Raw genomic sequence first — 27,818 nt, forward strand, 5'->3', positions numbered from 1 at the left:
CTATGCAATAAGCAAGCCTTATTTTTCTGGACTAACCTCCATTACTTAGTTTTTTTTGCTGGGAAATGATGATCCGTCTGTTAATCTGACAGCCTAGAAGACTTGGGGCCAGATATACTTATAATTTGCACCAGTGCAAATGTGCACCTATCATTTTCAGAAGGGAATCAAAGAGACCAAAATACAAAGCTAAAAGCTATTTAACCTTTTCCTAACTTTTTTTGTTAGAAATATCTCTAAAAATGAACCGGTTTCAAACATTGCACCAGTGCCAATGCTCAGCACATCTGGCCTCAACGTGGTGTGTCAAATGACTCCACTCTCTCTGAGGAATGGTGTCACTCAGTATTTTCAGAGGGTAAATATGACCAAATATGGTCATCTAAATAATACCCGTGTGCCTACTGATACACTAGCCTGGTCTCAGATCTGTTTGTGCTGTAAAGCCAACTCCTATGGTCGATTTGGCATTAGAACAACCATAGGAGATGGCAAGACAGAGCAAACAGATCTGGGACCAGGCTACTGATATGCTGGACTCAGAATCAATATGAATTGCCTTATTACATTGTTTTATTTTTGTTAAATGCTACTTTAGCACTAACATTTATGAATCATGATACACACAGCCTGTTATTGATGTACTGTATGTCTAGATTTCATTATAGTTTGTATGCTCTCCAAAAACGGAAGAGCAATTTTGAATCATATAAAGGGATAATCATGTGTAAATTGATTTTTGACATTCGTATTTGAATATATCTGTTAGTTTCTTTGGGAACAGTCATGGGTGCCAGGGATTTGCTAGCTGCGAGATTCATATTTGTATTTTATGTGCAGAATGCAGCTGAATGCAGATGCTTGCAAATCTACTGTGTGACTGAACCATATATTTAATAAAAATTCTTTTAATAAAAAGACGGCTCTTTATTTTAACGTTATCTTTTGGGGCAGATAGCCAACTGACAGCCTACTGTGTAAGATTTCAATTTGTGCTTCTCTTGGCTTGATGACAAATATAATTCATCTGAATTACTAGAATATTGCTACACATTTCAGACAGTTACATTCACCACTGTGTGAAATATTAGATAGAAAAGATATACTGGAACAAATATATAAATACAGCATGCAACAATTTCAAATARTTTACTGAGTTACAGTTCATATAAGGAAATCAATCAATTCTAAAAAATGTATTCCCACATGACTGGGGAAAGAGATATGCATCTGTTGGTCACAGATACCTTAAAAGGTAGGGGCGTGGATCAGAAAACCAGTCAGTATCTGGTGTGACCATTTGCCTCATGCAGCGTGTCATCTTCTTTGCATAGGCTGTTGATTGTTGCCTGTAGAATGTTTTCCAACTCCTCTTCAATGGCTGTGTGAAGTTGCTGTATATTGGCGGGAACTGGAACACGCTGTTGTACACGTCGATCCAGAGCATCCCAAACAAGCTCAATGGGTGACATGTCTTGTGAGGATGCAGGCCATGGAAGAACTGGGACATTTTCAGCTTCCAGGAATTGCGTACAGATCCTTGCGACATGGGGCTGTGCACTTTCATGCTGAAACATGAGATGGCGGCGGATGAATGGCACGACAATGGGCCTCAGGATCTTGTCACTTTATCTCTGTGCATTCAAATTGACATTGATAAAATAGTTTGTTGTCCGTAGCTTATGCCTGCTCATACCATAACCCCACCGCCACCATGGGGCACTCTGTTCACAACGCTGACATCAGCAAACCGCTCACCCCCACGACGCCTTACACACTGTCTGCCATCTGCCCTGTACAGTTGAAACCGGGATTCATCTGTGAATAGCACACTTCTCCAGATTGCCAGTGGCCATCGAAAGTGAGCATTTGCCCGCTGAAGTCGGTTATGACGCCGAAATGCAGTCAGGTAAAGACCCTGGAGAGGACAAAGAGCACGCAGACGAGCTTCCCTGAGACGGTTTCTGACAGTTGTGCAAACCCAGAGTTTCATCAGCTATCCGGGTGGCTGGTCTCAGACGATCCTGCAGGTGAAAAAGCCAGATGTGGAGGTCCTGGACTGGTGTGGTTAGATGTGGATTGCGATTGTGAGGCCGGTTGGACATACTGCCAAATTCTCTAAAATGACATTGTGTTGTGTGACAAAACTGCAAATTTTAGAGTGGCCTTTTATTGTCCCCAGCACAATTTGCACCTGTATAACGATCATGCTGTTTAATCAACTTCTTGATATGCCACACCTGTCAGATGGATAGATTAACTTGGCAAAGGAGAAATGCTCACTAACAGGGATGTAAACAAATTTGTGCACAGAATTTGACAGAAATAAGCTTTTTGTGCGTATAGAACCTTTCTGGGATCTTTTATTTCAGCTCATGAAACATGGAACCAACACTTTACATGTTGCGTTTTATATTTTTGTTCAGTATAGAGAGAAAAGACCAAAGCTATAATTAGATAAATGCAATGATATTTAACGAGTTCATAATTAGACTTCCTCCACACGTGTCAAACTCATTCCACGGAGGGCCGAGTGTCTGCGGGTTTTGGCTCCTTTTTTGCTCAATGACAACTTAGACAAAATATTGTTATTGTTACAAAAAAATTATATAATAATAACATTTTAACCAGCACATCTGTATATCTCTTGTCTACCTTAGAGTTGATCTTGAACATCTTTGACAGGAAGCTGAACTTCCCTCTGCCTTTCTGGACAGCCTCAGCCTGAGGAAGACTGGCATCTCTCCGTTTCTCAACAGCAGACTCAGTGGGGAGGACAGACGTTACCTATGTCATTGATGTTGCCTCCATCTTGAGAGGTTCCTTGCTTTCTTATGGGCTCTATCTCCATTGAGGGATAAGAAAACTGGGAGAAGTTGTCCATCAAGTAGCCTTTGTGAACAGATTCACAGCATTGGCGTAGTGCTATGAGGAGTTGTTAGAGACCAAAAGAGCCTCCACAAGAAGTGCTGCTTGAGCTTTTCTGGCCAGAGACACCAGTTGGAGCCTGTGAGGCTTCCTGATCTACCCCCCAGTAGGTATGAGAACAGGGAGAAACAACCTCTTCACTACCTCCTCAGTAAAGTTATAAATAGGTTCAGAGGAGAAAAGCTTCCCTCATTGTTTTTGCCTCATTAAAAATGTCGATAGGACAGTGTCTGAAACACTTTTCCCAGCTGCCAACGATTCCAAAATAAATAGTTGTTAGTGCTCCATAATTAGGTTCTTAAGTTCATCGACCAGTTGATCATATGACATAGAGCAAACCTACCCCTGGGCAATTACTTCCTCCAGTCTCTTGAAAGCAGAATCAATATGAACCTTCCGGCTGGATTGACAGTATCCAGGATGATACTCACAACGTCAGACATGGTGACAAAGTACGGAAACTTTTGCCCTCACTACTGTAAGATGCTCTGGATAAGAGTGTCTGCTAAATGACTAAAATGACAATGTAAATGTTAATAGTTGCACTCTTAACAATTGGACAACTATTGATTGGTACCTCAGTTGGAATAGGGGTCCCTGGGAGTGAAGTTTTAGTCCTAAAGACCTTGATAAGGAGGAAGTGGTCCTGGGTGGCTTGTACTCCAGATCTCCATTGCGTTCACAGTCAACCATTCTGACGGTTTCCACCATAGTAGCCACAATATTCTTAAGTCTGGCAAGCTCCCCTGCAGCCTTCATGTCGTCGAACATGGACATGTCCTCCTGCGTGGTCAGTAAGATTCGACTGATACTTTTTGGGGCATTAGCCACGGTAACACTGCTTTTGACAGCTCTCACTAAGCATTTACCGACTGCGACATCTTTTTTATGTCTTTTTTTGAGACCGGACGTCTTATGTTTTAAGACCGGTCGTCTGATGTATTTCAAATACTCTGAAATTTGGTCCAGACCGGACCAAATCTGAACCAATCATAGATATCTGTTTCACAAGTTTGGACAGGAAAGCACAGTACAGTAGAGTAGAGCACAGTAGAGTACAGTACATTACAGTACACAGTACAGTACAGAAAAGTAGCGTATAGTACAGAAGAGTACAGTAAATAAAAGTAAAGTATAGTATACTGCAATGTATAGTGTACTGCGACGGAGCTCATTAGCACAAGTGTTTGTTTTCACGTTTACATTTTGGTCATTCAGCAGACGCTCTTATTCAGAGCGACTTAGTCAGTGCATTCAACTAAGTTAGATAAACAACAACATATCACAGTCATAGCAAGAAAACAGAATCTGTTACCGTTACTGAGAATGTTATTGTAGTTTGAAGTGGTCTGTCTGTTGGTTTATTCTGTAGGTTGGACTACTTTGAACATCATTGCTGCCAGTTTAAAAGCTAACTTAAGTGCATGTGACAGATGGGAGCAATGATAAATATTGTGCTTACTCAGCTGGCTTCTTAAGCTTAGAGACAAAACCCCACAGCATTATCTGTACTCTTGTAAACAGTCTGAGTTACAGACCAAATCTTAATCTCAGACACAACAACACTAGTTTGTGAGTTTGTGCAACACTACTTTAATGGCTCTCGTCGGTAGAAGGAGAGGACGACCAAAGCGCAGCGTGGTGCGTATCCATAATTTATTAGAATACTTCTCAATATGAACAAAAACAATTAACAGACGAAACACCAACGAAGCTACAGTCCTGAACTAGTGAACACAGAAAAACCAGGAACACACGAACAGGAACAATCACCCACAAACCAACAGTGAAAACAGGCTACCTTAATATGGTTCCCAATCAGAGACAATGCAAAACACCTGCCTCTGATTGAGAACCATATCAGGCCAAATGACAAACCTCAACATAGAAACATAGACTGCCCACCCCAACTCACGCCATGACCATACTAACTAAAGACAAAAACAAAGGAAAATAAAGGTCAGAACGTGACAACTACACTGAGTCTTTTTTAATTTATTTTTTATTTTTTTTAATTAAATTTTATCCCATTTTCTCCCCAATTTTCGTGGTATCCAATCGCAAGTAATTACTATCTTGTCTCATCGCTACAACTCCCGTACGGGCTCGGGAGAGACGAAGGTCGAAAGCCATGCGTCCTCCGAAGCACAACCCAACCAAGCAGCACTGCTTCTTAACACAGCGCGCCTCCAACCCGGAAGCCAGCCGCACCAATGTGTCGGAGGAAACACCGTGRACCRGSCCCCCTRGGTTAGRGCGCACTGCGCCCGGCCCGCCACAGGAGTCGCTGGAGCYCGATGAGACAAGGATATCCCTACCGGCCAAACCCTCCCTAACCCGGACGACGCTATGCCAATTGTGCGTCGCCCCACAGACCTCCCGGTCGCGGCCGGCTGCGACAGAGCCTGGGCGCGAACCCAGAGACTCTGGTGGCGCAGCTAGCACTGCGATGCAGTGCCCTAGACCACTGCGCCACCCGGGAGGCCCCACACTGAGTCTTTTGAACCCTGGAGAAGCACATAGTCCGTAGGCCTTAGAGTACCAGAGGACAAATTTTATTTGTCACATGCGCCGAGTACAAAAGGTGTAGACCTTACCGTGAAATGCTTACTTACAAGCCCTTAACCAACAATGCGGTTCAAGTTAATAAAATATTTACTAAATAAACTAAAGTAAAACATTTTTTGAATCAATCAAAAAGTAACACAAGAAATGTACATAACAATAAAGAGGCTATATACAGGGGTACTAGTACCGAGTCAGTGTGCGGGGGTACAGGTTAGTCGAGGTACATTTATTAAGTGACTATGCATAGATAATAAACAGTGAGTAGCAGCAGTGTAAAAACAAAGGAGGGGGGGGGGGGTCAAAGTAAACAGTCCTGGTGGCCATTTGATTAGTTGTTCAGCAGTCTTATGGCTTGGGGGTAGAAGCTGTTAAGGAGCCTTTTTGTCCTAGACTTGGCGCTCCGGTACCGCTTGCCATACGGTAGCAGAGAGAACAGTCTATGACTTTGGAAGGACCGACGCTGGAGTAGAGAAGCAAGTACGGGGAGTCAAACATTTAATCAGAACAAGACATGGAACAAGCCAGGATCAGCGTCAGCACACGGGTATACAAGGACATCCGACAATCAATGCTGAAGCGGGGAACTTAGCAGGGTAACAGACAGATATAGGGGAGATAATGACAGAGGTGATTGAGTCCAGGTGACTCTAATAATCGCTGATGCACGTGATGGGAGAAGGCAGGTGTGCGTAATGATGGTGGCAGGAGTGAGTAATGCTGGGAAGCCTGGCACCCTCTAGCACCAGGAGGGAAGCGCGGGAGCAGGTGTGACAGTAATCTCCCTCTAGGGGCGCCACCCGGCGTCCCACCTGGGCGAGGCATGGGCGCTGGACAAGCCGGTTGGGTGTGAAATCCCGACGAACCGGCAGAGACGTCAGAGCCTGGCGAGAATGGCTGAGGCATAGGAGCCTGACGATCCGGCTGAGGTGTGGGAGCCCAATGATCCGGTGGAGGTGTAGCAGCTTGACGAGCCGGCTGGGCGTAAAAACTTGACTATCCGGCTGAGGCCTGACGTGGGATGGGCGCCTGGCGGCCCCCGGACTCGACGTCACCACCAACTGGAACGCCAGCACTCCCTGATGCTTTGTTTGGTGGTTTCAGCATTCTGTAAGAACCAATGCTGAGGTAGAGAAGCAAGTACGGGGACTCAAACATTTAATCGGAACAAGACATGGAACAAGACAGGAACAGTGTCAGCACATGGACATACGACAATCAATGCTGAAGCAGGGAACAGAGCGGGGTAACAGACAGATATAGGGGAGGTAATGACAGAGGTGATTGAGTCCAGGTGAGTCCAATAATCGCTGATCCGCGTGACGGGGGAAGGCAGGAGTGCGTAATACTGGGGAGCCTGGCACCCTCGAGCGCCAGTGGGGAAGTGCGGGAGCAGGCGTGACAGACTTGGGTGTCTGGAGTCTTTGACAATTTTTTGTGCCTTCCTCTGACACCGCCTAGTATATAGGTCCTGGATGTCAGGAAGTTTGGCCCCAGTGATGTACTGGGCCATACGCACTACCCTCTGTAGCCCCTCACGGTCAGATGCCAAGCAGTTGCCATACCAGGCGGTGATGCAACCAGTCAGGATGCTCTCAATAGTGCAGATGTAGAACTTTTTGAGGATCTGGGGACCCATGCCAAATCTTTTCAGTCTCCTGAGGGTGAAAAGGTGTTGTTGTGCCCTCTTCACAACTGTCTTGGTGTTGTTACGTTGGTATAAAGGGATCATGAGACATGTGCAGGAATGCGTATTAGGGATTTTTATTTACCCAAATTACAGCGTGCCATGTAAAGGCACGGGGACGAAGACCAAACAAACACGGATACAAAACACAGGGTTGAGACCCAGACAAAAGAGGGAGGAGTACCTTGAATAAATACACAAGCGCACAATGATACCACATGGGACGAGACCCGTAATCATCTGCGCAATACAAGTGGCACGAAAGCCAAAAGAACAAGGCACAGGTACTCACAAGCACAACGGACATTGGAACAATAATCGACAGCCCAATGGTGGACCAAAGGGCACATTCATACAATTACAATCAGTGGGAATGGGGACCAGGTATGCATAATGACAGTTCCAGAGGGATCCGTGACAGGTGAGTTTGGACCATGATAGTTTGTTGGTGATGTGGACACCAAGGAACTTGAAACTCTCGACCCGCTCCACTTCAGTCCCGTCAATGTTAATGTGGTTCTGTTCGGTCCTCCTTTTCCTATAGTCCACGATCAGCTCTTTTGGCTTGCTCACATTGAGAGAGAGTTTGTTGTCCTGGCACCACACGGCCAGGTCTCTGACCTCCTCCCTATAGGCTGTCTCATCGTTGTCGGTGATCAGGTCTACCACTTTTGTGTCATCAACAAAATTAATGATGGTGTTGGAATCGTGCTTGGCCATGTAGTCATGAGTGAACAGGGAGTACAGGAGGGGACTAAGCACGCACCCCTAAGGGGCCCCCGTGTTGAGGATCAGTGTGGCAGATGTGTTGTTGCCTACCCTTWCCACCTAGGGGCGGCCTGTCAGGAAGTCCAGGATCCAGTTGCAGAGGGAGGTGTTCAGTCCCAGGGTCCTTAGCTTTGTGATGAGATTTGTGGGAACAATGGTGTTGAACGCTGAGCTGTAGTCAATGAACAGCATTCTCACATAGGTATTCCTTTTGTCTGTGGCTCCCGATAGCGGCTAATATTTAACATGATAATTGTAAAATAAAAAGGAGAAATGCCCGGGCATAGGCTATAATTAAACGTTCTAAAGCGCATACATCAACTCTGGAGGTTCAACCCTACTGAAGCCAATATTGAAGTCCATATTTCTCCTTATTTCTCCTTATGAGGGCACACAATTACAATTCTGAATAACGGCACAGGTATTTATAGCCCCTATTTCACAGTGGAAAAGGGGCCGCAATAGATGTCATGTTGAAATTATTTTCAGTAAGCTTCCATATGGCTGGTTTCACGTTCGTTTTCAGAGATTAGAAGGTAAAATCCTCTAAAACACCTAACGGATTTCTCAAATACCTAGCTCTTATCAATAGCTTTAATCCATTTATAAATTACAGTGCATGGAAAATGCTGTCATTTTTATCGGGAAAAATAATGTAGATGCTTTACCATTTGGYACCGGTACTTGGACCTCGACAATGACGCGTAAAGGTGGTGTAATTATGAGGGAATTAAGTCAAGATAAGAAATAGGGCTTATCTGTTGACACCTCTGCCACACCTTCCTTTATTTCTTAGATTTCCACCCCGAACGAATAGCGCGTGAATTCAAGGTCAGAATACGCAAAGAGAGAAAAATGCATAAAAAGGAATCACTTTCCAATTTACGCGCGCTTAAAGGCTGGTTTACAGTCCATCTATCAACATYTCTGTAAACAATTGTTGTAGTGACATCATAAACATTATATTGTCGTTTAAAAAAAGTATAAACACAAAATGACAGCCTCTGCATTACATCAGCAGCCCGGTGCTACAAAGAGCATACCTTCTCTATTTTAACACCAATAAACCAACCCATCCATTTAAAAATGAATTCAGTAAAMGTCAACCTAGCAAGCCACGCAACTAAAAGCAAGATTTCTAAACAATGTTTTGGTCCGTTGCTCCAAGCTGGCTAGCAAGTTCAAATAATGACCAGAGTATAGCTGACAACATCTTGACTTCAGCTACTTTTGATTCATTATTAATGGGAAATAAACCCACAACAACATCATTTAAATGGAGAGCTTACATAAAATAYCMTACTGCCACAGTGTGGCGAAATAAAAGTAATTCATTCTATACAAGAATTGTATAACTCATGTATGTAACAAGAGGATTTGGTCGGCTGCTGTGGAAGTCTGGTAACCACTACAATGGACATTCCCAGAGACTTWAAGTCTCAAACTTTTTTCATGTCTGACAGTTGAGTGACGGTCTACAGACATTCCACCYGAGTATAAATTAKATMTTGTTTTGACCAGCGATACTTGTCTACTTGTCTACAGAGACCTTTATGAAGATCTCTGCTGCCACCTACTGTGCTGTACACTTCTTTTTCAACATTTGAGAAACTAAGACTATGAAAGGCACATTATGATATTCTAAAACGTAATATCTATTGAATGCATCATGGTAAAAATGTGTAAATAAAAAAAATGGAAGCAAAGTTACAAGTGATGTCAGAGGTGGGGCTGAGGAGAGTCTTGGGACGACYGGAAGCTGGCGCCTCTATGGGGTACTCTTTTCTCTGTATATATTAATGATGTCGCTCTTGCTGCYGGTGATTCTTTGATCCACCTCTACGCAGATGACACCATTCTGTATACATCTGGCCCTTCTTTGGACACTGTGTTATGTGGACAACTATAAATACCTAGGTGTCTGCTTAGACTGTAAACTCTCCTTCCAGACTCACATTAAGCATCTCCAATCCAAAGTTAAATCTAGAATCGTCTTCCTATTTCGCAACAAAGCCTCCTTCACTCATGCTGCAAAACATACCCTCGTAAAACTGACTATCCTGCRGATCCGGCGATGTCATTTACAAAATCGCCTCCAACACTCTACTCAGCAAATTGGATGCAGTCTATCACAGTGCCATCCGTTTTGTCACCAAAGCCCCACCACTGCTACCCACCACTGCGACCTGTATGTTCTCGTTGGCTGGTCCTCGCTACCTATTCGTCGTCAAACCCACTGGCTCCAGGTCATCTATAAGTCTTTGCTGGGTAAAGCTCCACCTTATCTCAGCTCACTGGTCACCATAGTAACACCCACRCGTAGCACGRGCGCCAGCAGGTATACTTCKCTGGTCATCCCCAAAGCCAACACCTCTTTGGCCGCCTTTCCTTCCAGTTCTCTGCTGCCAATGACTGGAACAAATTGCGAAAATCACTGAAGTTGGAGACTTATATCTCCCTCACTAACTTCAAGCATCGGCTATCAGAGCAGCTTAGATCGCTGCAGCTGTACAAGGCCCATCTGTAAATAAGTACCTACCTCACCCCATATTTGTTTTTTGTTTTTTTCTGCTCTTTTGCACACCAGTATTTATACCAGTATTTATACTTGCACATCCTCATCTGCACATCTATCACTCCAGTGTGAATTGCTAAATTGTAATTACTTCGCCACTATGGCCTATTTATTGCCTTACCTCCTTACTTCATTTGCACACACTGTAATCAAATMTTCTATTGTGTTATTGACTGTACTTTGTTTATCCCATGTGTAACTCTATGTTATTGTTTTTGTCGCACTGCTTTGCTTTATCTTGTCCAGGTCGCAGTTGTAAATGAGAACTTGTTCTCAACTGGCCTACCTGMTTAAATAAAGGTGAAATAAAAAGGAATAAATAAAAAATGCTTTGTGTTAATTATTTGCATGTGGAAAGCAATGCCGAGACAAATGGAGGAGGAATGGAGGGAAAAAGAGAGGGAGAAGTGGTCTAAGCGAGTGAGGGATGAAGAGGATGAGCTTGAGTCAGATAAAAATGGTGGMAAAAAGGGAGATGGTTTGTTAAAGAAGAATGGTAGAAAGTGTAAGCAGAGGGAGCTGAAGACAGGAGGAGAAATGGAAGTGAATGAGGGTGAAGTATCGGAGGTGGTAGRTGCGGTAAAGTAATCGGAGACCGAGGTATGCACCAATGATCAGGATGAAGAGTCTGTGACAGTAGGAGTGAAGTTTATYGAGAAAGTGGACTCTTGCCTTTTGGCTGATCCATTTGTGGTTTCACGGTGGGTGAAAAAAGAGTTGGGTCATGTGGAATCGGTGAGGGTAACTAGAAGTGGTCTAGTGATAATTGTTTATGTTTCAGTTGGGCAGAGGAAGAATGCTCTTGAAGAAAAACAAATGAGGGTAAGCAAAGTGTTTCGTTTTCAAGAAAAAGGCACCAATGAAAGGAGTGATAACTGGAGTAGCAGTAGATATAAACGTTGACCAGTTGAGGTCAAAGATTTCCGGTGTATGTGATGCTTGTCGTTTGATGCGACGCAGACAGGGTGGCGAGAGTGGGGAAACAGAAGAGTCATTGTCTGTTCTTTTGAGTTTTGAAGTTGAGTCTTTGCCTGACAAAGTGAAGTTAGGATATATAAGTTATCCTGTACGAGTGTATGTGCCGAATACGTTAAGATGTTACAGGTGTCAAGCTTATGAGCATGTGGCAGCAGTGTGTAGGAGGGAGGGTTCAAGGTGTGAGAAATGTGCAGAAGGGCATTAGACAAAGGAATGTGTAGTATTGGGGAAAGTAGTGGAATGTGTTAATTGTAGGTGTGCCCATGGAGCTGGGGATCAGAAATGTCCCATGTGAGAGAGGCAGGTTGAGGTTTCCAGMGTTAGAGTAGAGCAGAAGTTGTCATATGCTGAGGCAGTGAAGAAAATAGATGAAGATGGGTTAAGGGGGAGGGGTGGTGAGAGTAGTAGAGATATACCAGTACAGKGGGATAGGCCAAAAAGTAAAATACATTTCAGTAAGATTGGGTTTTTAGCATTTATAGCAATGGTTATTAAATGTACTGCAGGGATGGATCGGAAGTCTCAGAAAATTGAGGTTGTGGTTGCAGCTGCAGAGAGGTATTTGGGTGCGCAACACTTTACAGSAGAAGAGTTACAGGATGTGTTAAGTGGTGATGTCCCATCCATTCAGGGTGATGGCATGAGGCAGGAATACATACATTTAATTAGTGGAGTAGGGGGGTGTTCATTTTATTTTATATAATTTTGAAATTAGTGCGTATAGTGTTAGATGGTAGGGTATTTATTTAGTACATTTTTCTATTTCAAGTAAAGTAAAAGGGAGTTGTACTCCAGTCTAATAGGTGGCGATAATGCAACAAATTGGATGCCAACCGCCGTTAAACCTCATAGAASAAGAACAAGAAGAATAGAAAGGTGATGTCACATCGACTTTCACGCTATACTTCCGGTATTGATTGAACATTTGCCGTTGTCGCAGAGTAGTGCTTTCTGTTGGACTCTTGCACGTTACATTTTTTCATAATATCTTGATTGATAATATGGCTTTTGACCTGTCCTCTGCCAGTGCGTCTGAAAATGCTGAGGCCTCAGAACTTCAGAGGATGATAGCAGTCGAGCAACAGAAAGCTCAGTTTGAAGCACAGGTAGCTAATGTAACTACTAAGCAAGCTAGCTATCTTAAAGTGATAGCAAAGACACTACAGTATGAAGATAGGCTAAAACTGCTTTTCCAATAAATCCCCGATCACAGTTGTAGGCGACGTTGGCTAGCTAAACTGATGCGTAGGAATGCGAAATTGTGGCGAAAAAGGGGTAAAAAATATATATTAAATAATAATACGTACGTAATTGGGTGTAACTGTCGTCTCGCGTCGAACTGCGCATGTGCAGGCCGTGAAATCAAAGACATTCCTTCGATATAAAGTCGTTTTAAACGAAAATGAAAACATGTCAGGTTGCAGTAGTAACATGTTKAACTACTAAAGACATTTGCTCGAATCTAGGTTGCATCTTTAGATTTCGAGAAAAATAAAAACTYTGGAAGATTATTTATTTTTTACTTTTCTCATTGATTTCTCAAACCCTGATCTGGTCAGTTTTGTCTGTATCGCAAGAGTTCCCGGAAGTCTCGCGATGTTGCGCCTCTGGGTTTAAAAACTGGGGATAGTTAGCTAGTTCACTCCCAAATACATTTCCCTATTGTTTTCTGGACTTAAAAGTGGTTGAAAGTCAGATCATTCAGTTATGTCTCAATATCAAATGAAGGAAAAGACAAATCTTCTATCCAGTCTATTCCCATTTGTGAAACTTAAATGTTTAAATGTAGTTCTCAAGGTTATATGGTATTCCTTTACCTTTAGACAGTATAATCAAAGATAGCTATTTGCAGGTGAACTATTGCGTAATCCCTTTAAATACATTAGACTTATTTTGTGTTGTGTTTATGACGGTTTCTTGTAGGTGCACACCTTCACCGARGTGTGCTGGGACAAATGCATGGATAAGCCGAGCAGCAAGCTGGACTCCCGGACGGAGACYTGCCTGGCTAGCTGTGTGGAGCGCTTCATTGACACCACCCTCACCATCACAAACCGCTTTACTCATATGGCGCAGAAAGGGGGCATGCATTGACTCAACAGGGAGAAAATGAAGAAAAGGGGTATGCATTGATTCATTCAGTCACCGAGACAGACTTTCATCGGAGTAGGCTTGTCAGATTCAACTCGACACTTCAGGGACAAGATCAAAGGACCTGTGCAACGATTATCTTCTTGTCCAATGACTATGCTGATCTATTTTTATTTTATTACGTTTATTTGGCAGGGACAATGCACAACAAAAACATAAGTCTCATAGCACTGAGAAATGATGTCGCACCAGATTTAGCTAATAGCTACTTTCCATCTGTAGTCCCCYGGCAGGTGAACATGGAAACATTATACACAAAACAGACATAAATACATCAGACATGTAAAAAAAKAAAAAACAGATGAGGACATAGATACATTTTTAACATGTATTTAACACATTGCACATAAACATGTTGCTGTTGGATAAAAATTGTTATCTGTAATGATGCAGGCCTTTTGACTGTGCATCATGTTACGGAGTTTCGAATGTGGGATCTTTAATGGTATTCATTGCTCTGCTTTGAACATGTCAATAAAAGGAATAGCCTGATGAGCAAATAGCCAGATGGGAAAATTCTTTATTTTAAGGCACTCCTCTCTGTGAATTTATAGGGTGAGCTCGTTTTGCATTGCCCAGTCCCCTGGCTGTTGCCTGGGTGAGTGGAGTAAGCACTTGACTTCCGAAGCAGAGCCCTTCTGTCTCTCTCTGTATGTGTAGGCCATCTATCTGATGCTGTCTGTTCAAAAATAGTATGACATTGTGGCCGCCTGTAGCGTTGAAGGCTAGAAAAGCCAGCGAGCGTTTGGCCTCCCTTGATTCAAAAAAATTATAATAATAAAATAATAGCCAATCAGTGTTGAGCAAAACTGAGTGAACTCAACTGTGAATGGTCCTGGTGCACCAATTTTTTTTTTTAAAGGGAAGCCAGATTGGATTGGCTTCACTCCAAACACATCACATCGACATCAAATATGTCATTGACTAAAACAACTTGAATTGTTGCATATCGTTGTGTTGTTTTCCGGTGGCTCACTAGCTAAAATTAGCCCTTTCCTAAATTAGACATGATTGGCGATAGGGATTCGTGGTTTTACTTAATTCTCCGTACTGGCCAGTGACTATAACGGCGATTRTGATCCCACCATAAATTCATACATTGTACCCCCGGCCTGAGTGGATGGAAGTTCAATATTTAGCCAAATGTAGAAGGCTAATGTTAACTAGCTAACGTTGCCCATGAAAGGAAGTTAGGCTATCGAGCAAACATTTTAGCCAGGTAGTGTAGGACAACAAAAACAGTGTGTACTGTATGACAGAATCATAGACTGTTTTGTCAACATGAACGAAAGGATAGTGGTATTGACGTTTCTCTACAAGTAGGGTGAGTCAACATGTTTTTTCTACTTGCATGAATGCACACACACAGACACACATCAGAACCATGGAAAGCCACATATTTAGCTTAAGTTGATTGGCCTAAATTGTTTTCGTTATCTTTTAGTTGTCACTGTATTAGACTAAGCAGAGGTGATTTGATGATGATGAAATGGTGCTGGAATAGTGGAAGCAGCTCCTGTTTTCTTTGCTACTTGCAGTAACTCTCTATGGTTCTAAATCAATAGTTGTTTAGTTGTCCGAAAATGTCGGAAACATTAACTTGCTTGACCATGCTGTAGGTCATGTAACGCCTACGCAGTTTGGAGTCCACGGGGGTGCAAAACGAGTGCGCCCATGAGATGAGAAAGAAAACTAGGGAATGGTCAACATGTACTTCTTCACCCTACAATCTAAAGGGTGATGACAGGTTTGAATGAAATAAAAACTGAGGAAGAACATGGTTGAGTAGGCCCTTTATTCATGGGGATTTAAAAGGACAGAAGGCGGCAGTTGTGGCTGTGCATGTATTCTGGAATACATTTGACTAGCTTATGATCATTGCCGAAACAATTGCATTTTTCTATTCAAGAAATGTTAGGCCTACATGAAAAACGATACTTTCAGCGGTGGTATCATCTTTTTTTTCCTTTTAAGTTTTTGTTGTTGGAACGATTTCTTGAAGAATAAATAGGCTTATAGGCTGGCTAAATGCATGACAAGCCGAGGGGTGTGTGTCACTTTAAGAACTTGAATGGAAAAGTAAAGAAGGGTTTGTATAACAGGGCATACTAGAGAATCAAAAGTGAAAGTATAGTGATCCTATGCGGTGCAATAGCCTCAACTTTATATTTGGCTGTACTTCCAACAGGTTCGTATAGCGTTTAGAATGTATTTGGCATTGTCAATTGGGTATTTTATTAGGATATGATTACGTGATATATTTGGCCCCCCATAACGCTATCTTTTGCCTTGGATTAAATAAATATAACTTCCACAGATACCGACTATGGAACTAGAAGAGATCACTTTTTCTGGCTGGACTGCGATTGAGGAGAAGAAGCTCCATGCAGGCGAGAAGCCCAAAGACGAGAAAGTTTACACCATGTACCATGGCACGTATCTCAAGTATGTCCAGCGTATTATCACCAGTGGGTTCCAACGCTCCAGCGATGGGATGTTGGGGCCAGGGGTCTACGTGAGCCGTAATATCGACAAAGCAAAGTGTTACCCGCTGAATGCTGACAAAAACGAAGCGATAGTGTTGAAGTTAAAGGTGCGGGTTGGCAAGGTGAAGAAGATCGACATTGATAACCATCCGCTTCAGAAGTCATGGCACCAGCACGGTTACGACAGTTGCTGGGTGCCACCAAACTGTGGCGTTACTGCTATTAAATCTGGCCGTGAAGAGGATTGCGTCTGGGATCCCGCCCGGATTGTGGTGGTGGATGTGGCCTGCTGTCTGGACGATAAAAGGCGCTGGGACCTCCGAAAGCAAATACGCGGCATGAATAACCATGGCGCAAAGGATGGGTGCAGCCAGTGCCACCAGAATACCTCAAACACTGGGTCTCACCCTGTCCAAAGCTGCTGGGAATGCACGAAACAGATTTGCCCCTTTCAGAAGAAGCATGTGTGCAACAAGTAACAAGGCTACTTGCACAAACAACTAGTCCTACTTTGCGTGGCCTGTCTCGCTTTTGACCCATCACCCAATGTGACCTTGCATACCATATCAAATTAAGCTGGTTGTCGATGTCATGTTTTAATGTATTTTGTGTAATCATTGCAACCTAATTGTATTGGAATCGAATTTGTTAACTGACTTGCCTGGTTAAATAAAGGTTCAATTGTATTTGAGATCCAATTGATTAGACAAATTAATTAATATATAGGGCCGACATGGGAAAACAACTTTACATTATGTCAAATTAAGAATTTACATTGGACGTTTTTGTCGTAGCGTATTCTTTTGCATGTAATATACGGTATAGCCTATGCTTTCATTTTTTTTGGACCAAACAGAAGCCAGCCTAGGCTACTTGGTTTCCTAATAATATAATATCAAACGAGGAAAATTTGAAATATTTGACGGATACAGCTGTTTCTCGTGCCGCGTTCACGTGCTAGTCAGAACTAGGAAACACATTTCCGACTCGTTGAACGGGGCACTTGTATAACTAACCAGTTAGCGAGTCTGACATTTCAGAGTTTCCTGGTTCCGATAAGCACGTGAACGCGGTATCAGTCAAAAGGACAAGCGTGTGTTCAGACAGTCTTGTCAAGCTTCTCCGCTACTTCTCCGCCTGATGACCAATGGACAGGACATCCACTTCATGGGTCATCACGACGAAGTGCCGGGAGATATGCGCGTTAGCCTGCTAGTCGGAACTAGGAAACTCAGAAATGTCCGATTAGTTAGCTAACTGATTGAACGCGGCACGTTTATGACTACAACCAGTTAGTAAGTTGGACATTTCAAATTTCCCCAGTTATGACTGGCACGTGAACGCGGCATTAGCCAGGTGCAGAGTCATACAGTGTGTGTGTGTGTATATATCTCTGGTTAGGTGCACCTTCACCTCAGTAGATGGCGGTACTTACTTGTAAACGTCATGGACACCTGTTTCAGAGATTAGAGCAAGATGGCTCCATGGGAACCAGGAAGTAAATAAATGTCATTGAAGAGATTGAAGCAGAGACTCAACAGAGCCTCGAGAAGAAGATAAATTATGACAATTTAAAAACGTTTGCGGTAAGTTCATATGTCCCATTTTGTTTTACAGTGGAACTATATGTAAAAATGCAAAGCGTCATGAAAAAAACGCTATAGTTTGTCTCTGATATAAACTATAAACAACCCAAATACTGTTGATTAGCTTAATTTGTGTTTGTTTGATTTTAAAATATGATATTTGCTTGAGGTTAGCATTGCAGCTGTGATTTAAACCTAGTTTGCCCTCGGTAGATCTGTCCTTCAGCGACACGAAATTTGCCCTGACCACCATAGACAAGGGTAATCCCTTGCCGATCAGCGGAGCTGTCCTTTCAGCACAACACACACTATCCGGCCAGTTCGCATTACTCGGGGGGGATTTCGTTTTTGAGATATCTGTAAATGGGGAATAACAGAGCAAATCCATGTTTTTCCTTATCGAATGTCTCCCATTTTATGAAATGGATGGTTGTGTACAACTATTTTACAGCAAAAGTTGTTAATAGGCAGAAATATCAACTTTGAATATATTTGATGTATGTGAGCTATACTGTTTGGTAGCTGATTAATTGACCACTCTCCAAGTCAAATTGGTTCTCATTCAGTGCTGTCCTGCCTGACAGACATATTTATCGAGGCAAGTCAGTTAACAAATTCTTATTTACAATGACGGCCTACCGGGGAACAGTGGGTTAACTGCCTTGTTCAGGGGCAGAAGGACAGATTTTTATCTTGTCAGCTCAGGGATTCGAGCCAGCAACCTTTCGGTTACTGGCCCAACGCTCTAACCACTATGCTACCTGCCGCCCCCGGTAGTTACATAGTCACACATGGATGCCAGTGGAAGCCAGGCTTCCCCAAATATGTGACCAATAAATACATCAAAATTATACAATTTCTCTTTCATGTCTCTCTGTGTTTGAATAATTGTCCGTCAATTCGCAAGTGGCTGAATCTCACCGGAGAAATCATCCGACCGAAGTAAACAGCGCCCCTATGTCTCAGTATGTGTGGCCCATGTTTCTGAGGCTGTCTGGACCAAAAGAGTATAACATGTTGCCCATAGCGTTTGATTGATTGATGCCAGCAAGTTTATGGCCTCAGTGTTGAGCTGAGCTCAACTGTGGGTTGCCTAGGTGCAGCAAAACACCCCACAAGGGAAGTTTGGATTTGACTTCAGACCTTTGCAAAACGTAATTTTTTGAAAAACGTGTCTGTTTCTGGTCTGCTTGTGTTGATGTCCTGCAGTAGCTAGTTTGCTAAATCGGCCCTTTCTTAAGCCATGGATGGAGATGGGGATTTTGACTTAATTCTATGTACATGCCAATGATTGACTTCGATTCTGATCTAACCATGAATTGATATGTTGTGCCACTGGCCTGAGACAATTGAAGTTCAATAGGTAGCCTCGACACAGAACTCTTTGGCCTAGATGTAGGCTCACATTAACTAGCAAATTTTGCTAGGGAGTCAGGCTAGCAAGCATTTTAGCTAGGTAGCCTATTACACAAAGGTAAAATTGGTTTTATATTCACACATTAGGACGTTCAATAGACATTCAACAGACATTCGCCAAACGCCATTTAAAATTGTAAAAATCCACAACTAATTAATTGATTGTCACAGAAACATAAAAATAGATATGGTTTATTCTATCAATGTCTAGCATACTTTTACAACCTTTGTTTTTAGTAGAAATTACAGTTTTGACTTGATATAAATACATAAAATATATAAGATGTCATTTAAAGCGGTGTAAATCAAGAACTAATTCACCCTTTGTCACAGAATCATCAAACTAGATATGATTTATTCTATAAATGTCTAGCATACTTTTACAACCTTTGTTTTGAGTAAAAATTCCAGTTTTGACTTGATAGAAATACATAACATCTCAAATATTGCATTTAAAGATGACGAAATCAATAACAAATTCTGTAATTGGCTCAGATTTTTTTGGAAATATGCATTTATTTACAATAACTTTAAAGACATTTTAATTTCAAGTCTTATATGTTCTATATGAAGTTAGACAATGTTTACAATCTTAAATTGTATGCCAAATCAATGTTTTCATTTTTAGTGCAAAAGTTCCACATCTTAAAGTAGTTACAAGGCACAACACTCATTTATTTATACGTCTCTAATTTAACAGCAAAGAGGCCCCTTCCAATCATTTTCTATTTTCTTTGTCATCCCCAGACAAGCTGAATGGTACCATCTCTGGCACACAGAGCATTCTATCTGCAGTATTAAAAACATATAACAGGGTTATGTTTATTTACATGTAAATTACAGTTCTGGAATACCCAAATTATGTTACAGGCTTTTGCAATTAGGAAAATGTTCAAATTGAATTGGATTTTTGTTCAATTGCTGAATTGACTTTAAATGACGTGCATTTGACCACAACCCTGACAGAAGCACACATAACTGTGGTGTTAATGATCGTTGAGTATTCAGGCAATATAAATCATGTTGTAATAAAAGAATACATTTGCAAAAAACGTATGTGTTGATAAAAAAGGTTTCACACATCAATGTTGTAATATCAAACATTACATTAATAGCAGTCTTTGAAATCCAAATCGGTTTGATCGTCACTTGTGCCAGATACATGTGTACCTATTACAGTGAATTCCTGTCATAGTATGTATCTAGTATCTCTCATAGTAGAATAATAACACGGAGTCATGATCAATAATACAAGGATAACCCTGATTTTTTTTTTACGTTTCAAGACAAAGTTTCATACTTCTAAATGTCTTGAAGGATGAAACTACATGAGTTTTCATAGCCTACTGTTATATTACACAAAGACAAACCCAGTTGGTCAGATGATCATCATTTTTCTCTGGATGATGCAAAGCACACATTGAGCAGTCTTGCTTCGCATTAAAGACTGGAACCCATAGTTCTAACAGATTCGTTAGAACTTTGACCACACACCCTCTAGACGGACTACGTGCCCTCTATCAAATCAAAACTGGATTTTTCCCTCTAAACAAAGGTTATAAAAGTATGCTAGACATTTATAGAATAAACCATATCTAGTTTTATGTTTCTGTGACAATGAATTAGTTATTGATTTTGACAATTTTAAATGGCTTTTGGCGAATGTCTGTCGAATGTCCCGAATGTGTGAATATAAAACCAACTTTACCTCGGTGCCTATTACAACAAAAACTGAAAGTGTACTGCATGACAGTCATAGAACGTTTTGCCAACATGAAAGGATGGCATTGGCGTTCAACTAGTCTACAAATGGGTTGAGTCATCATTTTTTGTTTTGCTTTAGCGCGCACACAGAAATCAGTACCATGGACAGCCACAGGATATTTAGCAACATTGATTGGACTAAATCGTTTTTGTTATCTTTACGTTTGTTTTCAGTATATTAAACTAAGCATATATAGCCTTGTTGATTTGATGATGTTTAAGTTGAAATGGTGCTGGAATAGCGGAGGCAGTGCTCCTGTTGTCTTTGTGCTGACTTGCGGTAACTCCGTGGTTCTAAATCAGTAGTTTAGTAAACTGTCCAAAACAAACTTGCTCGACCATGCTGCAGGTGATACAACTGTTTGTATGCAATATATGCTTTGTGGACTTCACTGGACAGATGTTGCTCTCCGATTCTGTGATGAAACAAACGTATGTGTAGTTGAATTTATACCGCCACTGTGACTGTCTTTTTGTTGTAAAGGCTTTATTGTATATCACGGTGGCATATGAACGAATGGGTTTTTTAAACTGGGTGGATATAGCCCTGAATGCTGATTGGCTGACAGCCGTGGTATATCAGACCTTATACCACGGGTATGACAAAACATTTATTTTTACTGCTCTAATTACTTTGGTAAACAGTTTAAAATAGCAATAAGGTACGCATACTCAAGAACACCTCTTAGCCATAGTATATTGGCCATATATCACACCACCTCGGGCCTTATTGCTTAAATAGACCATAGCGGTGCGTGGATAAAACCACTGAGGAAGCCAAACCAAATTACAACCTATGTTGTGATAATTGCATTGTTTGCTCTGTAACCCGATCGTTCATATGCCACCGTGATATACTATAAGTAATTGACAACAAAAAGACAAGTCACACACTGGCGGAGTACATTGAACTACAAGCTCATACAGTAACTCATGCTTTTGTGGTGTTTCAGTTACTGTATGTTTTTATAGCCTAATTGTTACTGAGTTAGATAGCTAGCTAGCTCAGTCTGGATGCAGACAGTTATATTGAAATGAAAGGGTTGTCTCAATTGTTCATCCAAGTTTAGGCTATCCATTTTGACTCCACATGAACTGTGTTAATGTTATGTCTTTGTCTCCCACTGATACTAGAGTGGCCCTCCCACCACCAGTGTACTGAATGCAAGTAGCTACATATTGAAATGAAAGTAGTGTCTCAAATGTTGATTCCCGTTMATCCATTTTGTCTGTCCCCTAAAACCTTATGTCTTTGTCTCCCAGATACTAAAGACAACATGATCCTGAGAGTGTTTTTCCCACCACCAGTGTAACGAGTTGGAAAGAAGACTTCCCGCCCGAGCATTGATGAAGCCCGAAAGTCATAATGAAGCGTAAGTATACATGTGGAATATGGAATACTATTTCATATGGAATACTGTAAACCAGGTGCGGGGAGTAACTAATTACAAATACTCGCATTACTGTAATTGAGTAGCTTTTCAAAGTACTTTTATAAAAAGTTTCAAAGTCAGTCATTTTACTTCTACTTGATTAAAATGTCATTGAAGTAACAATACTTAGGCGTAGGCTATTTCACTACTCTTCCTACTTCTGCTGTAAACCATGCACAAAATGGCTGGACTCAATGCAGATTGATGTCCTGCACACAGCAATAGASTGTATAAGGGTATAGCATSTTCTGAGCKAAAGGAAAGGCCACAATTTGTGTGTGCGTGCGTGCGTGGCGGGCTTGTGCAAGAGTGTGATGAGTGTCTTCCTTACTGTTCAACATCTTCTAGTCATATTCTTTAATCCCCTGGCTGGAACCAATATGGCTAAATACCTCCGCCAGGTGAAAACAAGAGACCCTTCACCTTCGTTCTGACTCTCGGGACAATCATCTCTACTCCCTGGCATTCACCATAATTAATGGGCAGGGTCTGGAGCAGAATACATGTTTCTATTTGGTTTGACATCAATTCCTATTGGAAATTGATACCTGGTAGGGGTTGGGGGGAGTAGAGAGGGTAAAGTGTTTACTTTTCTTCAGCCCCTTTCCTCAGCTTTAATTGGTAGGGCTGCTGTGATTTTAAAATATGGATTGTGCTTCTAAAGTTGTTTTTGTGTTTTCCTTATGTGTTGTTTATCTTATGTGTGACTTCATTTTGTAGCTGAAATTAATATCTGAAAATAAACATTTTGTATTTGACCTACAATCGGTCATGATTGGCCGAAATTTAAGAATTTCGTAGACTGTGTAGTAACGTTGTAACATTGATTGTTGTTGTTAGAAGTATTTGTACRTTTAGAAAATTCACAGATTACGTAATAGAGAAAAGYTCAAAAATGCATGAATAACTATAAACCAGAAAAAGAGCAAAAAGCAATACACTGCTGGGTCAAAATAACCACAATTTTGGGGAAATAATTCACGGAACCCATCAATACTGAGTCAAAATAACCCAGTGTTGGGTATGTACTATAGTGARCCAGCYCTGGTTTACAGAAATGACCCAAATGGGTAATTATTGACCCAGCATTTTTTTGTTACGTTGCAAGAGTAGGGGCTGAATATACACTGCTCAAAAAAATAAAGGGAACACTTAAACAACACAATGTAACTCCAAGTCAATCACACTTCTGTGAAATCAAACTGTCCACTTAGGAAGCAACACTGATTGACAATAAATGTCACATGCTGTTGTGCAAATGGAATAGACAACAGGTGGAAATTATAGGCAATTAGCAAGACACCCCCAATAAAGGAGTGGTTCTGCAGGTGGTGACCACAGACCACTTCTCAGTTCCTATGCTTCCTGGCTGATGTTTTGGTCACTTTTGAATGCTGGCGGTGCTTTCACTCTAGTGGTAGCATGAGACGGAGTCTACAACTCACACAAGTGGCTCAGGTAGTGCAGCTCATCCAGGATGGCACATCAATGCGAGCTGTGGCAAGAAGGTTTGCTGTGTCTGTCAGCGTAGTGTCCAGAGCATGGAGGCGCTACCAGGAGACAGGGCAGTACATCAGGAGACGTGGAGGAGGCCGTAGGAGGGCAACAACCCAGCAGCAGGACCGCTACCTCCGCCTTTGTGCAAGGAGGAGCACTGCCAGAGCCCTGCAAAATGACCTCCAGCAGGCCACAATGTGCATGTTTCTGCTCAAACGGTCAGAAACAGACTCCATGAGGGTGGTATGAGGGCCCGACGTCCACAAGTGGGGGTTGTGCTTACAGCCCAACACCGTGCAGACGTTTGGCATTTGCCAGAGAACACCAAGATTGGCAAATTCGCCACTGGCGCCCTGTGCTCTTCACAGATGAAAGCAGGTTCACACTGAGCACATGAGCACATGTGACAGACGTGACAGAGTCTGGAGACGCCGTGGAGAACGTTCTGCTGCCTGCAACATCCTCCAGCATGACCGGTTTGGCGGTGGGTCAGTCATGGTGTGGGGTGGCATTTCTTTTGGGGCCGCACAGCCCTCCATGTGCTCGCCAGAGGTAGCCTGACTGCCATTAGGTACCGAGATGAGATCTCAGACCTTGTGAGACCATATGCTGGTGCGGTTGGCCCTGGGTTCCTCCTAATGCAAGACAATGCTAGACCTCATTTGGCTGGAGTATGTCAGCAGTTCCTGCAAGAGGAAGGCATTGATGCTATGGACTGGCCCGRCCGTTCCCCAGACCTGAATCCAATTGAGCACATCTGGGACATCATGTCTCGCTCCATCCACCAACGCCACGTTGCACCACAGACTGTCCAGGAGTTGGCGGATGCTTTAATCCAGGTCTGGGAGGAGATCCCTCAGGAGACCATCCGCCACCTCATCAGGAGCATGCCCAGGCGTTGTAGGGAGGTCATACAGGCACGTGGAGGCCACACACACTACTGAGCCTCATTTTGACTTGTTTTAAGGACATTACATCAAAGTTGGATCAGCCTGTAGTGTGGTTTTCCACTTTAATTTTGAGTGTGACTCCAAATCCAGACCTCCATGGGTTGATAAATTTGATTTCCATTGATAATTTTTGTGTGATTTTGTTGTCAGCACATTCAACTATGTAAAGAAAAAAGTATTTAATAAGAATATTTCATTCATTCAGATCTAGGATGTGTTATTTTAGTGATCCCTTTATTTTTTTGAGCAGTGTATAATATCCACAGAGGAACCTTTGACTGGGAAAAATGACTATTTAGTTCATGAGCCTACTTGTTTTCATTAGAGCCGATTACAATACAAATCCCAAATCAAATAAGACGTCCAAATGCAATATGGCTGCCACAATATTATTAAAGGTCCAATGCAGTCATTTTATCTCAATATCAAACAATTTCTGTGTAACAATTAAGTACCTTACTGTGATTGRTTTCCATAAAAATWGTAAATAAATAAAATTGCAAAGAGCAATTTCTCAAGCAGAGTTTTGCTAGGACTGTCTGGGGGTGGTATGAGTGGGGAGGGGAAAACTGAAAACTAGCTGTTATTGGCAGAGCGGTTTGGAACTTTCTTTCTTATTGGTCTATTAACTAATTTACCGCCTGGTGATATCACCTGGCAGGCCAAAACTCCATCCCACTAAAACAGGCTTAAATTTCAGGCAGTCTTTTCAAACAGCTTTTACACTAAAAGGCCATTATCATAATTTTCACAATTTCACAGTATTATTCCAACGTCATAGTGGAAATATATTTAGAACACAGGAAAATCACATTTTTGGTAAAGTTCATGATGCCGTTGACCTTAACAAGGGCCACTGGATCAGTGGAAGCAAAATAGCCCCATAACATCAAACATCCACCGCCATATTTTACACAAGGATTCAGACCCTTTGCTATAAGACTCAATTTACCTCCGGTGCATCCTGRTTCCATTGATCATCCTTGATGTTTCTACAACTTGATTGGAGCKCACCTGTAGTAAATTAAATTGATTGGACATGATTTGGAAAGGCACACACCTGTCTATATAAGGTCCCACAGTTGACAGTGCATGTCAGAGCAAAAACCAAGACAGGTCGAAGGAATTGTCCATAGAGCTCCGAGACAGGATTTTATCAGATCTGGGGAAGTGTACCAACAAATTTCTGCAGCATTGAAGGTCCCCAAGAACACAGTGGCCTTCATCATTCTTAAATGGAAGAAMTTTGGAACCACCAAGACTCTTCCGAGAGTTGGCCGCCTGGCCAAACTGAGCAATCGGGGGAGAAGGGCAATCAGACCTTTATGGTAGAGTGGCCAGACGGAAGCCACTCCTCAGTAAAAGGCACATGACTTGGAGTTGCCAAAAGGCACCTAACGGACTCTCAGACCATGAGAAACAAGATTCTCTGGTCTGATGAAACCAAGATTGAACTATTTGGCCTGAATGCCAAGCATCAGATCTGGAGGAAAACAGGCAACTCTCGTCAGCTGGCCAATACCATCCCTACAGTGAAGCATGGTGGTGGCAGCATCAGGGACTGGGAGACTAGTCAGGATCGAGGGAAAGATGAACGGAGCTAAGTATAGAGAGATCCTTGATGAAAACCTGCTCCAGATCGCTCAGGACCTCACTGGGGCGAAGGTGAACCTTCCAACAGGACAACGACCCTATGCACACAGCCAAGATAATGCAGGAGTGGCTTCAGGACAAGTCTCTGAATGTCCTCGAGTGGCCTAGCCAAAGCCCGGACTTGAACCCGATCGAACTTCTTTGGAGAGACCTGATAATATCTTTGCAGCGAGAGGATCAACCGAAAAMAATGAAAAAACAATTTCATCCATTTTAGAATAAGGCTGTAACAAAATATGTGAAAAGTGAAGGGATGGGAATACTTTCCTAGTGTGTGAGTGGATCTGTGCAGCGTCCCTCAGAACCAACGCTTCTTAGAGCGTAGGACATAGTTTACTTAGAGGTTAGTTAGTTGTAGTCTAAGGTTGTCCACACAGGTTCTCTCACTCTGCTCATCTCCTGCTGGGTCTGCCCCAGACTAATCACAGCCACCACCCACATTGCTATTTGCCAAATTATCATCCTACCCGACTTGACCTGCAGGACTTTTTTCCACATTTAACATTCAAAAAAACATACTCACACCTTTGCTGTGGTTTTGATGGCAGCAGCCTTAAAAAATGGAATCCAGCCAGAGTGGGGAGATCTAACAATTAACATTTTTAGTCACCCACAAGCTATATTCAGAATGACTGCCAGGGTTAGAATGGTTAATGAATTAGACTAGCTAAATCATCTTAACTGGAACAACCATTTCAGCAACGGGTGCAGTAAGTCAACTGATTGGATTAGTTTTAAAAAATGTATCTTATTCCTCTTTGTGTAGCATAAGATACATTAATGTACATACAAAAGCCCAGATATTGAAGCAAACAATTTTGAAAAATCTAACTACAATAGAGCATGTTGGGAAATATGATAATGATGGGRGTGGTTTTGCAGACCAGCATGGAACAGCTTGGTCACCAGCATTCCAGCATCACCAGCATAAATGGATCACCAGCATCACTAGCTTGACCAGATCGTCAGCCTGCCTAACCAGCTAGACCATGCTGGTCAGACCAGCTTGACCAGCAATCAGACCAGCACTGACCAACTTTGACCAGCATGCAATTTAGGCTGATCTGTACTAGTTTTTTCAGCAGGGAACTACAACCACTACTTTATCTCCTCACCCTGTTAGGGCACACTCATGTCTTGGTCACTTCAAATACTTTATATCAACCTTGCACGCTTCGTTTCAGTGGGGAAAATGTTAGAGCTTTACATGTACGCTACTAGAGTACCTGACTGTTGTATTACAGGTTGCTTTCATGTAACTTGGTTAACTTGTGTGCTTGTGTCATTAAAGGCAGTGCCCATTGTTAATATGCCATAAGTGTGTGAATAAGACTAAAACATAAACACAGATTGAAAATATATACTAAACTAAAATATAAAC

At 42.2% G+C, this 27,818-nt stretch overlaps 3 protein-coding genes across 5 annotated transcripts in view; all 3 read left to right on the plus strand.

The window, feature by feature from the left end:
- The first annotated feature begins 12,397 nt into the window (after window positions 1–12,397).
- Window positions 12,398–14,154, plus strand: timm8b (translocase of inner mitochondrial membrane 8 homolog B (yeast)). Its single transcript, XM_023990819.2, has 2 exons — window positions 12,398–12,607; window positions 13,425–14,154. The coding sequence occupies exons 1-2, from the start codon at window positions 12,503–12,505 to the stop codon at window positions 13,593–13,595; spliced, it is 276 nt and encodes a 91-aa protein (XP_023846587.1). The 5' UTR covers window positions 12,398–12,502; the 3' UTR covers window positions 13,596–14,154.
- A 331-nt stretch (window positions 14,155–14,485) lies between these two features.
- gig2o (grass carp reovirus (GCRV)-induced gene 2o) lies at window positions 14,486–16,829 on the plus strand. Its single transcript, XM_023990823.2, has 2 exons — window positions 14,486–15,840; window positions 15,970–16,829. Exon 2 carries the CDS (start codon window positions 15,979–15,981, stop codon window positions 16,615–16,617), a length of 639 nt encoding a protein of 212 aa, XP_023846591.1. The 5' UTR covers window positions 14,486–15,840; window positions 15,970–15,978; the 3' UTR covers window positions 16,618–16,829.
- Window positions 16,830–16,926: 97 nt separating this feature from the next.
- Window positions 16,927–27,818, plus strand: part of snx19a (sorting nexin 19a) — a 35,993-nt gene continuing 25,101 nt past the window's right edge. For all 3 annotated transcript variants that reach the window (XM_023990820.3, XM_023990821.3, XM_023990822.2), the window contains exons 1-2: window positions 16,927–17,724; window positions 22,168–22,277. The gene's annotated coding sequence lies outside the window, so the exon portion shown is untranslated. The remainder of the gene's footprint in view (window positions 17,725–22,167; window positions 22,278–27,818) is intronic.

Source organism: Salvelinus sp. IW2-2015, linkage group LG7 (genome assembly GCF_002910315.2).
Source record: "Salvelinus sp. IW2-2015 linkage group LG7, ASM291031v2, whole genome shotgun sequence".
Taxonomy (NCBI): domain Eukaryota; kingdom Metazoa; phylum Chordata; class Actinopteri; order Salmoniformes; family Salmonidae; genus Salvelinus; species Salvelinus sp. IW2-2015.

Coding starts and splice junctions, on each gene's coding strand:
- gig2o (XM_023990823.2), top strand. CDS start 15,979: ATGGAACTAGAAGAGATCACTTTTTCTGGCTGGACTGCGATTGAGGAG.